This window comes from Dufourea novaeangliae, unplaced genomic scaffold (assembly GCF_001272555.1).
Source record: "Dufourea novaeangliae isolate 0120121106 unplaced genomic scaffold, ASM127255v1 scaffold108, whole genome shotgun sequence".
NCBI lineage: Eukaryota > Metazoa > Arthropoda > Insecta > Hymenoptera > Halictidae > Dufourea > Dufourea novaeangliae.
The window spans coordinates 1911897-1928094 of NW_015374014.1; the positions used below are offsets into that span (position 1 = coordinate 1911897).

The 16198-nt window shown below is 36.5% G+C and overlaps 1 protein-coding gene across 1 annotated transcript; it reads right to left on the reverse strand.

Moving 5' to 3' along the window:
- Positions 1 to 15371: 15371 nt before the first annotated feature.
- On the reverse strand, positions 15372 to 15974 carry LOC107188720. Its single transcript, XM_015577062.1, is given in 3 exon segments — positions 15372 to 15584; positions 15587 to 15830; positions 15892 to 15974. Coding segments are annotated over 3 exon segments (540 nt in total).
- Between the last annotated feature and the right edge of the window lie 224 nt (positions 15975 to 16198).

The following is a 16198-nucleotide window of genomic DNA, read 5'->3' on the forward strand; positions in this document are numbered from 1 at the left end:
GATTCATGTAACTCTTTTTGGGCTATTTCCTTCCTTCAAAAGCTCGATTATTTTTACCTTTGTATCATTCGAATACACTTTGTGTTGTGCCATATTAAACTTTTCACTTGCTTGTGTTCTGAATGAAATTGTACAACTAACTAACTGTCTTAGAAGAGTTTAACTTCTATTTATACTTACAAACTACACTTGACATATTCAAGAACGTACTTATTCTAGCTATATCGGAAACTTTCTTCCAGAAATTCTCTTAATCGGAAACTTTTTTCCATGTAATATTTCATTTATTATCGTGTTTCTTTTTCATTATAAATTGAAGTTTGCGTTATTTTATTATCTCCTTCGTATTAACCTCGTTTCAATTTCCCATGACTTCAATATTTATATGATAGTATTTTATAGTTTTAAAGTAAGGATATTGTCCGTGAATTTTGTATTAATACTTGTGATCGAAAACTTTTTGCCAGGGGTTGTACATACGCGTATAAATACTTTTTCTCTGGTATTGTGTATTACAAGAGTAAAGTTTTTCCAGTGTGAAATTATGTTCAGAACTGTAGTTACGGTATACATTTTGGTTTGATAAAAACCATGCAGTTTACGCAATCAGATTACTAGTAGTCTCTAAGGTAATACACGAGAGAGATGGTTAGTATCACCTACAAAACGAGAACAACGAGAGCAACAGCAAGGGAAAAGTTTTCCGTTTTAACTAAATTAATGACGAAGTCATTAATTAATTTTAATCCTGTTTCGGTCCCACCTGAAAGGCCGATTCATACTAATGAGTTCTGGGAACTCTTCTGCAGTGTTTTCTGGAACTCCCACCACTATGTGATGCGTTTCTGCGGAATAGGATTTTCTTCGCGAACATTTGATCAATTTGTGAATAAATTGTTGAGCTTTCATGAACATGATTAACTCTCATTGTCGATGGTTGTGCCATAAAAGTATTACCTAAATCCGGATATAGTACTTACATTATAAGCTGATTTTAATCTTCTCAGACCAAAAAGTAACTGCTGCCTTTCAATACTTAACTATATCACGTAACTGCCTGTTCTGCGAACTTCTTATCGTTTCACGTTCCAATAGCTTTCCACGTACCTAAGCTCTATGAATATATTTCGTTTCACTGAAACTGTCTGCTGACTAGCACTGCACATGTGTAAGGAAATATAGTACATAGTCCTGCACTAAATCAAACTATATATGTTACACCCTGCTATTAGATGTATTAATAAACAATATGCTACTTTTTACCAAAGTGAGTTTTCATTTTCAGGGTAATCAAATATCTATCTGATTTACCTAATAAAATTTTACCTTTTCATATGTATTAATCATATCCTTTTTATCATACACAAGGTTAGATTCAATATACTCACGCGACACAAATACGAATTATAATTAATTTTTAATCGAGCAACGTACCTATTATACATTGTATCGATAAATTAGTTGAATAATATTTTTAACCAATATGTCAGAAAATTTTATATGAATCTGTATTTCTTCCTTAATCGTTTATTTCAAAGAACATTAAGGGGTCTTCTGTGGTTGTAAGGAAAAAAAGCGATTTTTTTGGAACTTATCAGGGCAAAACGTGTGCATTTATTTTCACAAAAGTTTTTGCATTTAATAAAGGCACGTTCGAAGAGTATTTTATTTATGCAGTTTTTTCATGCAAAAATATTGACTTATTTAAGAAGTATGCAGTATTTCTCGGGAGTGCTTTTTAAAAAAATTGGTTCGCGATGACCACTCCTACTCGGAACTGGACCATCTAACATTAAAATTTTGAGAAACTTCCGTTTATATATTACTTTATCTAATCTCTAATCAGAGCATTGTAGAAAAAAAATCATTCGGGACAAAATGGTCGGCGTTGAAATTTCAATGACCGACATTTATTTTAAAAAACGTTCATTCTTCGGCCACAAAATTAAAACCAAGTATTGAAAAATGAAATCCTACGATCAGGGACTGGATTTTTATATCCAGAATAGGCCCTCAAAATTTGGAACAGATTTGTTCAGCGGTTTTCGATTAATCGTGGCCACCGACTTTGAAAACATGGTTCTGAAAAAAGCGCGTTTAAAGTTAGAAATGCAATTTATATGCAAATGAAAATTTTTGTGTAACTTACAGAGTCATCTATTCCAGACCCATAGAGTAGACCCTTTGCTGCACTGGCCGCTTCCAGAAGCTCAATTTCACGCAGCCGAATTTTTCAAAATTTCTAACCACAGCAGACCCCTTAAGGAGTCATGCTCAGTGAGAAATTTTCAAAAAATCGATTTTTCACTTTCTACATTTTCTTTAAGTACAACATCTCAAGAATATTCTGTGCAAGTTTCAAGGTAATCCAATTAAAAATGACAGAGTTACAGGCGTTAAAAAATGAACATTTTATATAAGTGTAAGCTTGACTTGAAACTTTAAACGCGTTTTTCTCAAAACTACATTTTTCAAATCGGTGATCAATATTTCTCGAAAACTACTGTGTCGATTTACATGAAACCTTTTGCGCCTTATTTCAAATCAGAAAAACTTGTCCTTGAACGAAGGAATTTTTTGTTCGTTCCATATTTTTTTTTTAATTGACCAAAAACAATGATTTTTTAGGTGAAAATCGCACTTTTTCAGGAAAGCGTTCGCTATTTTGATCCTAATCAATATTTCGAAAAACCCCACGTTCAAGGAGAAGATTGGTTCTTCCATTACATAAATCTTACTGAATTTTTAATTTCAGACGAACCGTTACGAAGTTATAGTGATCACGGCAGACCACTTTTTGTGAAGAAACATCCGGAAGATCGGTCACTATTTATTTGTCAATAAATATTTTTAAATAAAAAAATTACCTTATAATCTAGAAACTGTAATCTTTGAAACACAGGCACAGTTTTTGAAAAAGGTAGTATAGTTTTCGAGAAATAAATTCCCAAAGAACACTCTTTTTTCTGCTTTCTGACTGATCATGACCCCTTAAGTCTCTCTACTGTTTGATGAATTTCATTCGCCATTGGATATAATACCCATAAATTCGAGGATATATTGCACCGAGTTGGAATGATCACTTGTATCCATCTATATCAACATTAAAATGTTACCTAGCTAGATACGAGGCCAGTTCTAACCGTCCACGTATTATCCACTTTCTCTTCGTCCGGCTGTATGGCCGGTCACATAATGGATTTTCCACTTCAGGAAGGAAATACTCGTCCCGTCGCGGAATTGTATCTCGTTACTTGAACTCGAAACGCCACTCGGAGCAATCTATATAAATTGAGAGGAATGCCCCTGGTCCCTCGTCTGTTCCCTTCGTTTTCCTGCCTTCCTACCTCTATGTCTGTCACCGATTGTTTGTCTCTATCCTCTTCGCCGGTAACGGCAACACGACGTGATCAACGCCATCAACGCTTGAAACGAGCAGCTGGCTGTCACAACTATGCAGAAAGTTCAAGTGTCAATCTCGTAGGACAAATCTTTTGATATATTACGTTTGACGGAAGGTTCTACCGTTCTTTAACCTGTACAGGACGGAAAACCCATATTTTAGGCTTTAGAAGGGTAGCTTATTTTTCGTAGTATAACGCTCTAATAAATATTGTTACGTGTTACCCGATAGGTAGCACGTATTGTATAATGTTAAAGCGAGAGACTTCAGGTTAGCGACGTCGTTTTGGTAACAACGCCAAAACAGAGACAGAGTAGAGTCGTGATATGACTGTAGAATAGAAAAGACGTGTTAAGATAAGTACTCCTCCTCTCCAAATAAATAATTCTTCCTTTTTATTAATATTGCCTTTATTTATTCTAATATGTAAACGTTCTAATCCGCAAATATGAATAGTCGTGTCAAAAATCTGCCCATCCTCTAAAGGTTAAACGCATACTTCTAAAGATGATATCTTGCAGATGGCTGCTTTACAATAAAGTGTCATATGAGCAGTTTATCTTGAAAGTGATTGAAGTCTACTTTTCCTTGTTTCTTTATTTGCAATTTACTTCTATTTATTTATAACCACATTATAAGATGAAAATCATCATATATTGTTGATTTTTTGGAAATTGGACTTACACGTCTTTCGTAACAAACGGCACAGATAATTGCACCAGTATAATTAATGGAGTCATGGATGGGTTACGAAGCTAATTAAACGACGTACCCAGAAGAGCTACAATTTATATAATGCTTTGTTCTTTGAGTTTAGAGACTGCAAATTGTCGAATGCAAACCGAAATGTTTGTTAGAATTTCGAGATATTCTTAGTCTTCAGGAAGCAAAAATTTAAATCACGGATTAAATGAATAGCAAGTTCGAGGCAGAAGCAGGAAATGGTTTGATTATTTTACAAATAATAAAATTGAATATCGTATGAATAAATATCATTCGTAAAAACAAAAACATTTGAAATGCCATTTCTTTAGACATTGTATTATAGTACCAAATTACTTTCGACCTGTAGAAAATGTTGTATTTATGAAATAAAATCAATAGCTTAATGAGCAACTAATCCTTGCTATTCTATGTTGCATCTTGTAACTAAGTGTATCGAGCAACCCTTAATTAGAATATTAACCTAGAATTGTAATACTGAACACAAATTGACGAGAGTAATCCCTTGAAAGGGATTAGCAAGAACACTGTCAGCGTATTTTGTTATACACTTGAAGAAATTTTATTCTATTTCTCCGCGGTTGTGACAACTCACTGGAGGACATGTAGCATAATTTAATTGTGTTTATCGAATTATGTGATTCCCAATAATGTTATAAACACATTTAGTTTCGTTCTATGAATTCACGTTTTTCAATGCTAATTTCTCACTCAAACTTCTCCATAACAGACCAAACTGATTAAGATTTCAGATTTCATTAATGAAATTGTCACGTAAAGTTTCAGACAGGACTGCGGTTCCGCTTCTCTTTCCTCGCCATCCGTTTCTATTCGACCACGAAGTTCCTGGAAACTCATTTCCATTAGTCTTTGAACTTGAAGTTTCCAGTAATTTTATCGTTTAGATGACGTTTATCACCCATTACCGTGAACGTGGACACTTGATCTGATGATCATACCAAGGGACAAAATGGGAAGTCGTTCGTGTAACGTATTTTAATGACACTTATATATATTTTCTTATGTCATCAGATCTAGTAATAAGTAATGTACGGTATTTGTCAAAACTTATTATTTATTTTCATGGAAATAAAAGCTGCTGGTGCTTCAGTAACATTTGTTTTCATTCTGAGACACTCCCTTACCATTTGTAACCCTTTCAGTGCTATGCGCCCACTCTTTATCAATTGAGGGGTTCAGGGCCATAGTGGTACAAGTGACAAAATCTTGAGAAAACTGTGAGTAAAGTTAACTTTTAATAGGAAAATCTACATACTTCCAAACATTAAAATACATGGCTATACGTATTATCATTAGAAAGTACTTGTTCCATTTTTCTTCGAGATAAATACGGATTCTATGCTTCGTTTCCTGAATCTTCTTGGTTTTTGGAAAAAATACACTTCTATCATTTTCCCACTGAGCCCCTCCATTCAGATACATCTTTTTTCGTACACAGTCTTCATAAACGATTACGAATTTTATACATGATACTGATAATACTAAACAGGTTTAAGCGACTGTATAGGAAGAAACGCTACTGTAGTGGCTCGTTCCCATACATGTATTAGGAGATATTCGGTAACTATCGACGCTAATCCCGTTCATTTATTTACTAAATGAAAAACCATAAATGTCAATAAACAGAGAAATATTCAGTTGTAGTACTTGATTCCTGTTTAGCATAGGGTTTCCGGGACAACCCCTTTCATGCAACTATCCGATCCGCCACCGGTTCGTATATAAAGAGTGTTCTGCCTAACGTTACTACATGAAATGTTTCTGCTATATCAAAAATTTCATAAAAGTGTTTCCTGTGAAAATTGCTTTGCTCTGTGTAGACCAATGTACAGTAACAATAGTTTCACTCTGTTGGGAGGGATTGATTGGATATGGAAGTTAACTTTGTTCTTTGATAGCCACTTTAAAAACAAATTCAATAACAATCGACAATAAATCCTTCAAGAGCACTAAAGATTGTACAAACAATGTTGATAAACAAATGAGGCATTCTAAATGGCGAAGATTGACCAGAACGTTACGTTAGATAGCAAATTTTAATCTGTACAACCTTTGGTGACCTCGAAGGACTTATTGTTGTAAGTCGTTGAATTGGTAATTAAGGTGAATATCAGGCACCGACAAAAAGAGGATAGTATTTCATTCAAATGAACAAAGTTGATCTATCCAATTAATCCTCACCCAAAAGAATAAAATTATTGTTACTATACACTGCTTTCTATAAAACTTTGCACTCTTTATAGGAAACATTTTTACTGAAATAACGGTAGATAAAACATCATGTATGCTTTCACAAATCGACTATTAAACTACATATCACAGTTTTCAGGAATAAGCCGTATCGATCAGCCATTAGTTCCTTCTCCCCACAATCTTCCTCACGTATCGCATAAATTCATTGCTCACAACAATTAGAGGATCATACATTACAGCCACCGTGTCCATCAATAGGACTTGTAGTAATTCTTGGAACTGTTTTTATAAAGAGATATGTAGAATCTTTAAAAATATATAGTATCTTTTTTTAGTATTTATCGTACAGAGAAAAATTTCAATTTATCAAACTTATAGAATTTCTTTGCCTTGCTTGGCGCGACAGGAACACCTACAGTACGAATGTCTGTAATTACTGTGACCAGTATACCAAATGTATAGTAACAATGTGCGAATGTAATGTTACTTCGAACGAAGTTCTTGTTATTCGTCTTTTCATAGCTCGAACCTACTAATTTACACACCTCTGTAGTACACTTATAACCGTCTCGCCAGTAAACAAAGCCTCCCATAACAATTCCGAACGAGACAATAGGTATTCACGGAGTGTTCCCTATTCAGACATCTCGATACTCGAAGCACGACTCGCTGCTCCGCAGTATGCTTTTACGTATTTCCGGTCGTAGCAGGGAAAAGAGGGTGGATGTTCCGTGCAGCGTCGCGATAATAACGCAGCTTTCCCTCCCCCCACCATTTCGTGCACGTAAGATTCGTCGGGTATAAACGGCCCGTAAAGCCGTCGCACTAACGGTTGCTAATGCCTCCGAGGTAAGGGAACGCCGAACAGTACGTCACGCAAACTGCTGCATAAGCTACCACCGGGTAGATAGATGGGATATCACGGCTCGAAAACTACCGACGTACGTCTTGCCTCGAAAGGTCGACTGGGACCGTTTCCTGTTGTACGTAGCACCGAGGATTACGACCGCCGACGGAGGACAGTGGAATCCGGATGGGACCGATACCGGTGTAACAGTGGATTGCTCACCTAGAATGAGATCATGAACAAAAGGATCATGAAACTTCACGTCAACAGTGATAATGCTATTTTTTACTGTGACTCTGACAAGGGAGATTATCCCGAATGTTAAAACACGTTTTGAAGAAATAACGGTTGCAAATTATAAGATTCAATCTTTTAACTGAAATTAGTGCCAATCGCCCGGTGTTCCGTCGTAGACCGAAACGACGGTTATACAGTCAGACGATACCGTTACTTTTTATTAGTTTATTCCTTCTTTCAGTCAATTTATATATTTTCAAGACCGACCCTTTGCAATTTCGATTTCGTTGACAAAGGGAATCAGAGACAAAAGAAGCGAACATTTGGTCTGCAGTCCGCCACATGCGCTCGGTAACCTGGGACCCATCCGCGCCGGGCCTTACCGGGGCGCGCTGACTCGCAGACAATATAGTCATAAAACCCTACCGTTGAGAGTCGAAAATTCGTCGCGGTCAACTAGCACCGTGACCACGTGCGCGATATTTTCCTGACGTCCGCTTCGCCCTGAAGGAGAGGTATTCCACCTCCACGTCGCTTGGAAAAACCGAGCAATTTGCCTTCCCCTTCAGGGCATAACCAATAAGGAGGCGAGTTTTGGTAACGCCTTCAGCGAACTTTGAGGAAGCGCGACGTCACACGAAGCTCGTAGAGTCGAAAAGATTCGGTCGAAAACATTCATTAGAAAAGACTCGTTCGCAAACATTCGCAAAACGTACTCGTATCGACAGATTCAAACCAGAACTCACCCGGTGAACATCACACACACACACACACACACACAGACACGCACACAAACACACAACTTGTAAATACAGTCATTACGAAACAATCTAAGTGTGCTTTATTTTCGGTTTCGAAATTCTAAAGATCGTGTAACGGTTTGGCAATTAAGTGCGAACATTGCACGACCTAACACCCGGAAAATCCATATAAGCCAGAAAGATGGTGTCAAGGTTCGTCATAAGCAGCTCTGAACATGGAGATAAATAACCTTTTTATTATAGTTTTGTTTTACTTTTGAAGGTTTTTGTTGAATACATGTAAGTAAAGTAACTGGATTAGAAACCAAAAGTACCAGTATGGGGTCTAAGTCCGTGTTCCGAGTTTAAGCAACATGTAGGGCCAGTTCACCAATTTGGCGGCGCAAAAGATCTTAAAAGGTAGCCCGATCAACAGCGTGGATACTTTGGTTGAGATGAATAGACACTCCCCATGTTGGTGTTTTTTGTTGTTTTTTCCAGTTATTTTATCCAGACGAATAAAAAAAATCTAAACAGTCATGAAAATTATAAAAGAAAGTTATATATATATATATTTAATTTTCTTTTATAATTTATTTTTAAAGCTGCTTATGAATGACTTTAACGCCTTTTTTCTAAGCGATACTGAATTCTTTTGGCGGCTATAATATATTTCAATTTCAGTAAAATCCCACACACCGTGTATAAAAGAGATCCACTTGGCGTGGAATGACCCCGTGAAAAAACCAACAACTTCTTTATTTTACTTAGGAGCTACTAGAAGTTTTAATAGTACGAATAAATTCTTTTTCGATCTGAATTGTGACAAATTAGCCGAAAAAATCTGTATATTCACCGGAACATCGATCCTCCACTCATCGCTCAACGTGAAATCTCGCCATTTGCTCGTGGCAATCCCGCAGATTAACGGAGTTACAAGTTTCCCCGCCCGATTCAATGAAACGGAACAGGAACTAACAGACTGCGTCGTCAGATATCCCTCGGCCCTTCAGCGCTAACAGCAAATTTCTCATCGATAGCACTGGAGCCAACTGCGCGACGGATACGTCATACTCCCGGCGATATTTACGAGCCACCTGACGATCGTAAACGCTTTTATATCGATAGGGAATTCGAGCCAGCCCGGGTCCTGGAACCGGGCGGCGGGAACACGTCGCCAGAAGCATCCTGCGTCCCGTATCAGTCCTTGCATGAATTATGCAACCCGCAACCACAAGCTGCCGTTTCGCCTCTGATGGCTCGTTTGCCCGCCGATCGCTTCTACCTGCAGTAACATCGATCGACTGGGAATGACCCACAATGCGACAACTTTCTGTTCACCGCGCTCTGTTTCAATTGAGTAACGACGTTAGCCCCGTTGCTTCTACGTCCGGTCTCCGTGGCACGCTTGCGTGGTCGACGGGCCCTTTTGCGCGGGAAGAGCTCCGGAGCGCACTCTAGGAATTTACAATCCCTGGTAATGCAATGAACGTGACACGCATTGCGTAGAAAATTCTGAGCTTAGAAAATAAATGACACATCGAAAGTAATTAAGGGGTCATGTTCAGTCAGGAGCTCGAAAAAAGAGTGTTCTTTGGGAATTTTTTTCTAGAAAACTATAAGACCTTTTTCAAAAAATGTGTTTGTGTTTCAAATATTGCAGTTTATAGATTATAAGGTAATTTTTTTATTTAAAAATATTTGTTGACAAATAAAAAGTGAACGATCTCCCGGATGTCTCTTCACAAAAAGTGGTCTGCCGCGATTACTGTAACTTCGTAACGGTTCGTCTGAAATTAAAAATTCAGGAAGATTTATGCAATGGAAGAACCAATCTTATCCTTGAACGTGGGGTCTTTCGAAGTATTGAGTAGGAACAAAATAGCAGACGTTTTCCTGAAAAAGTGCGATTTTCACCTAAAAAATCACTCGTTTTTGGTCAATTAAAGAAAAAGTATGGAACGATTAAAAGAATCTTTCGTTCAAGGACAAGTTTTTCTGATTTGAAATAAGGCGCAAAAGGCTTCATGTAAATCGACACAATAGTTTTCGAGAAATATTGATCACCGATTTGAAAAATGTAGTTTCGAGAAAAACGCGTTTAAAGTTTCAAGTCAAGCTTACACTTATATAAAATGTTCATCTTTTAACGCCTGTAACTCTGTCATTTTTAATTGGATTGTTTACTTGAGATGTACTTAAAGAAAATGTAGAAAGTGAAAAATGGATTTTTTTTTAATTTCTGGCTGAGCATGACCCCTTAAAGGAATACTTATTTGCTTAGTTTCCTTAAACACTTTCATGACTACTGAAGAAGAAATGTACACGTGAAGGGATCTACTCTGCTCCCACTATATTACTTATATTCCTAAAGTTCCATTTTCAAACAAATTCCGTTTTCTGAATGCGTCCTAAACTACTACAGTGAAAAATTCCGTACGTAGTCAGACATACTTCATTTCGTCTTTTAGTCATAAAATCACGTGCATGTCTTATCGTTTCTGAACGTATTCTAGCACATGCTGCAATTATCCGTTGTTTCATATTTTCTGGTGTAGTGGGTACTTCTTGATAAACAGCATTTTCCAATGCTCCCCAGAGAAAAAAATCTAATAGGGTTAAATCTGGAGAACGAGATGGCCAAAAACTAATCCTCCATGTCCGATCCATTTATTTTGGGTAAAGTTCGTTCAGTACATCTCTTACTCTCCGAGCATAATGTGCTGGACACCCGTCGTGCTGTAACCACATCATTTGGCGAACGTTTAATGGTACATTTTGTAATAAAGTCCCCTATGAAATAATACAGCATGTGCTAGAAGAAGTTCAGAAAAGATAAGACATGCACGTGATGCAGCGATACGAAGATTGCAACTTTGCATTGATGTAAACGGTCACCACTTCGAGCATCTCCTATAATGTAAGAAAGTTTATTTTACTACCACATTTGACCTTGCATGACCTTCAATGATAGCTCGTTGAAGTCGTCTCAACACCGGCTATCGCATCGCGATAAAAAAAATATAACATTCCATTAAAAGAAATAGAGATGACCTTGTAATGTCCTCTATGCCTTTACCCACGCAGAAAATGATTGTGTCACAATATGCCCCCCTCTTTAACGTGTAAGTTTTGTATATAACAGTTTTTCATATTATTACAAATAACGGCAATATTCAAAGTGGACATAGTGATTGCCCCACACTGTATATCACAGACAAATGTATTGTATAAGAGAAAATATTTACACTTTCGACAGGTTTCTCAGTGAATAGTGTAAATAACGTTAAGTTACTTTATGAGAGAAATATAATACTTTGACCTTTTTGTTCTCACATGTGAATATGACAGTAGTTTATGTGTGTATTTTCGTTTCACTGCGAAACATATTTTTCACCTTTAACCTCCGTTACGTTAATCTTTGACATTTTTCCGTCCATACGTACTTTTTTAACAAACAGAACAAGTGGATTGCCGTATGGATTTAATGCACATAAAAACGGATTTCGTTTCTCCCCATATGTCATTTATAGGCCAGTACCTTCGGTATTTCATATCTCTGTACAGTATTTTCTAATTTTCGGCAATTTCGTGTCTTTAGTAATTTGTTGCAACTACTCCTTGAACAATATTATACCTTACTGAAAGTTGAATTTTTTTGTGCATAAGATATAGGTATAGTTGAAAAATGTGAGTAATTACGCCTATGAAGAAATCGTTATCACCTAATCTTCAAAATCCAAATGACTATGAACTGACCGCATCAAAAGTTAAGTGAATTTTGTCTGAAACTTTTCTTGAACGAGCTTCAGAGATAACCCCATGAAAAGATTAAAATGGTAATACGGTATATAAAAATTCACTGAATACAAAAGTTTTATGTTTCGTGTGCTAAATATTTTCCAAAAATTTCAGTCACTTTAACAGTAAAACGAAATGAATTCAATGATGTATAACGTAATATTCTGATGGTATATTTGAAAAAATATATTTAAAAATGAGACAATAAATCCTATAATACAGTGAGACGCGTTACGTTTATCCTTAGTTTTCGGCAGATGATAAAGTTTGATATAAAAATTTATTTTCTTCCTTTCAAAATTAGGAATATCATGAGTGTTTGCATTTCTTGAATCACAAAATTATGCAGAACGGAGATCTTAGTTACATTAAAAAATTTTGAATTCATATTATTACCTTTGAACATACACGGTATTTGACAATATGGATGATATCTTCTCCGCCTTAATGATATGAGAAAACTAAAGGAATGCATTGGATACCAAAAATCATAAAAACTTACAATAGGGTTCGAATGCTTCTGAAGAACCAAATTTTTAGGTCTCGCTATGCAAAGTGTTCGGCTACTGGCGTTAGAAACTGTAAGGAGTTATTCTACTCATCAAAATAAAAGGAAAATCAAGAATGACTAAATTCTGTTGGGGCATTATTTTCAAGTTATTAACATTTAAACATTGAAGTTCGAAACGCCTGAAACTACGCAGCTTGTGTATCTGCGTATAAGCACTTACCTCGTAGTCAAAAAAGTGATGTGTAACACTTATAATCGGACCTGGACTATTTATTTTTCTGCGACACTTTATAATACAACACACACGAATCATTTCATGATATTAATTATTTGTTCAAATCCAGAACTGTGATCATAGCACACGTACACAGAATAAATATTAAATAAACTAACTTGAACTGAACGAAAACTCACCATAATAAATAATATAAATTAATATCATTAAAAAATTCGAGGTCTACTTCACGCCGAAGAGATCTTTACGCGTTGACGGCTACCACCGAACTAAGGAAACATTACTCGAAACCCACATAAGGACAGGAAAGTAATAAAAATGTGTAAACAGCCAGTGGATACAAGAACTACCTATTTCTCGACAGAGTCGCCAACGCTTGCAAATGGCCTGCAGACATTGGGATTGTACCAAGGGACAGGTACACATCACATGTTTTTTTAAGATACAAAGGCGTATTTTTTTTAGGAACGCCAGTGTACTCGCTGTGACTGTTGTACCCTTGCTTACAGTTTGTACACAAGTTGCCGAGTTCCAGCCGTATCTGATCTGAATTATTGATTGTTAATAACTTGAAAACGATGCTTCCAATACTATTTTGTCATTTATGATTTTCGTTTTATTCTGATATGCAGCGGAATTACCGCTTAAAGTTTCTGACACCAATAGCCGAAAACCCTGTACCTACATAAAATAGTTAATAGTTTACGACCAAGAAAACATTTCATTTCGAGTGTATCATAAACTATTTATTCCACGAACAGTTCCTCTGGCACAAATTACTACATATACAGACAATGTATAGTAGAATCGGCTTGTATGGAAAAAATCATGTTTATAGTTTCCTTAAAAGAAGTGCATCTGCATAGTTTCGATGCATGATTGTACTTAATAAGTTGCTACTAAAATAGATAATGCTATCAATCAATTCTTCCCCCTAAAATTTTTCCCCAATTTCATCATCTGTGATGCACACGGTTCATTTACAAACACACCAATTGCTAACGAAACATCCATTTCGTTGTCAATTAGACACTGCTCATCTTTTGGGAATTTGCGAAGTACTCCGTACGTGTTTCTAAACATCTGACAGGCATCCCTCGACGATATATCTATTAGTCTATTAGATAACCATTTATCAGCAGCAAGATTAACCTCAATTTCTATTTTCACTTTACTACAACTAGGAACAGACCTAACAAAAGTAGGCTAAATCAGGGATTCTCAACCTGGGGTCCTATGGCCCCAGGAGTCCGTAGGATATTTCTGATTTCCAATTATTTTAATATGGATAAATTATAAACAACATAATAAAGCTCGTTCTATTTACAAACAAAGCATTTAAATACCCAGTCAGCCAAACATGTAAAACCAAATTATGTCCTACGCCTGTTATAAAGTTATGCCTACTAGTTTGATGCAATATTTGCTATAAACAACTTGCTCGCATATTGGCAGCAACATAGGCAGCAAATTGACAGCAAGATATGCAGTAAATTGGCTTGCGCAAACCTTGTTCCGGTTTTGCCCTCAATTTGACATAGGTCATGTTGCAAGACTTTCCGCCAATTTGCTTTATCATTTTGTCAACTGGCGGTGCCTGCGAAACCCAAGTCAAATGCGGAAACAGTTGGCTATGGTTTTTTAGACAATTTTTGTCATTCATTGCTGGCAATTTGCTCGAAACTTGTACACAACTGATTATCAGGGTAGCTTACTTTCTACCGGTGGGATAGGAGGGCCACAGTCGGAAAAAGGTTGAGAAACACTGGCCGATATCTATTGAAGAGCATACGAAATATCAGTCATTTAAAGCAACACACTGTTTGCTTACTTCGAAATATGTTACAGCGGAATCAGTTTTACTGAGGGACGTAACACAAATGGAATTTAGTTTCTTATTTTATCTGATTAAAGTTGAACGTGTACATTTTATGATAAATCGCAACGGAATATGAACGAGCAGCATTTATTTAACTGTATACTTTTAATATCTATTAGGGGGATCGGAAAGTAATGTCGCTTTTTTACATTAAATTCAAACGAATAAATTTTTAAGAAATCTTTATTTTTAATAATATAATTTTTAATAATATAATCACCCTCGTTATCAACAACCTTTTGCCATCTAGTGTGCAAATTTTCAATCCCGGACCGATAAAAATCAATTCGTTTTTGAGTAAAGTATCTCGAGATGGCATTTTGGACATCATCCAAATTTTCAAATTTTTTGCCACTAAGAAAATGTTGTGGGGATCGGAATAAATGGAAATCCGAGGGTGCGATATCGGGTGAGTATGGTGGGTGAGGCAGTACCTCCCACCCCAATTCATTAATTTTTTCCAGTGTTCGTCTTGCACAGTGCGGTCTTGCATTGTCGTGTTGCAGAATGACGCCTTTTCTGTTGACAATCGCCGGATACTTTTCGATTAAAGATTGGTTCACTCGATCCAATTGTTCACAATAAAGGTCTGCATTAACAGTTTGTCCAGGTTTCAGCACTTCAAAGTGAACAATTCCGCGAATACTCCACCAAACACACAGAAGCGCCTTTTTGGGATGTAAACCCGGCTTCGCAGTACTTCGTGGTGATTCATTTGGAGAGAGCCACTGCCTTTTGCGTTTTGGATTATCATATAGGACCCATTTTTCGTCTCCAGTGATCAAACGATCAAAAAACGGTTCTGTATGGTGCCGTTGATGCAATACGTTGCATGTGATGGATCGGTTGGCTTTGTTCTCTTCGGACAGATTATGGGGGACCCAAACACCTGCTCTGCTTATTTTTCCAATCTGCTGTAAATGTTCCTGGATGGTCGACCAAGGTTGGTTAAGGGTGTATGACAGTTCTTCGATTGTTTGACATGGATTTGCTTCGACTTCTTTCTGCCCTTAGCATGTCGTTGTCTAATGTCGTTGGTCTTCCTGATCGATAGGAGTCAGAGAGATCAAAATTACCGGATCTGAAGTTGGAAAACCATCTTTGACATTTACGAACGTATAATGCACTTGGATAAACATCGCAAATGTTTTTGGTCGCAACTGTTGCGTTACTACCCTTGCGAAACTCAAAAAGCATACAATGCCGGATATGCTCTTCTGGTATTTGGCTAGCCATTTCATCCCAAATTGCAAAAAAAAATTTAATATTGAATTATTTAGAAGTGAACAAGTCACAATAACCTTAAAATGACTTTGGCACGCCTTCGAGATACACAATGAGCTGACAAATGACAATCAAATATCGACATGCGCAGAAACGACATTACTTTCCGGTCCCCCTAATACTTAACTATATAGATATTACATTTCCGATCCAATAAAAAATAAAACATTCGGACCAGTTTTTTTCTAAAAACGTAAAATAGATACTTCAAGTTCTTTTAATACTTAGTTTGTAATACTACCTTGATTGAATAAATTTATTGTTTATTTTAATATATTGTAATACACTTTGATTTATTAACACAAGAACCACCACCGTTGAATG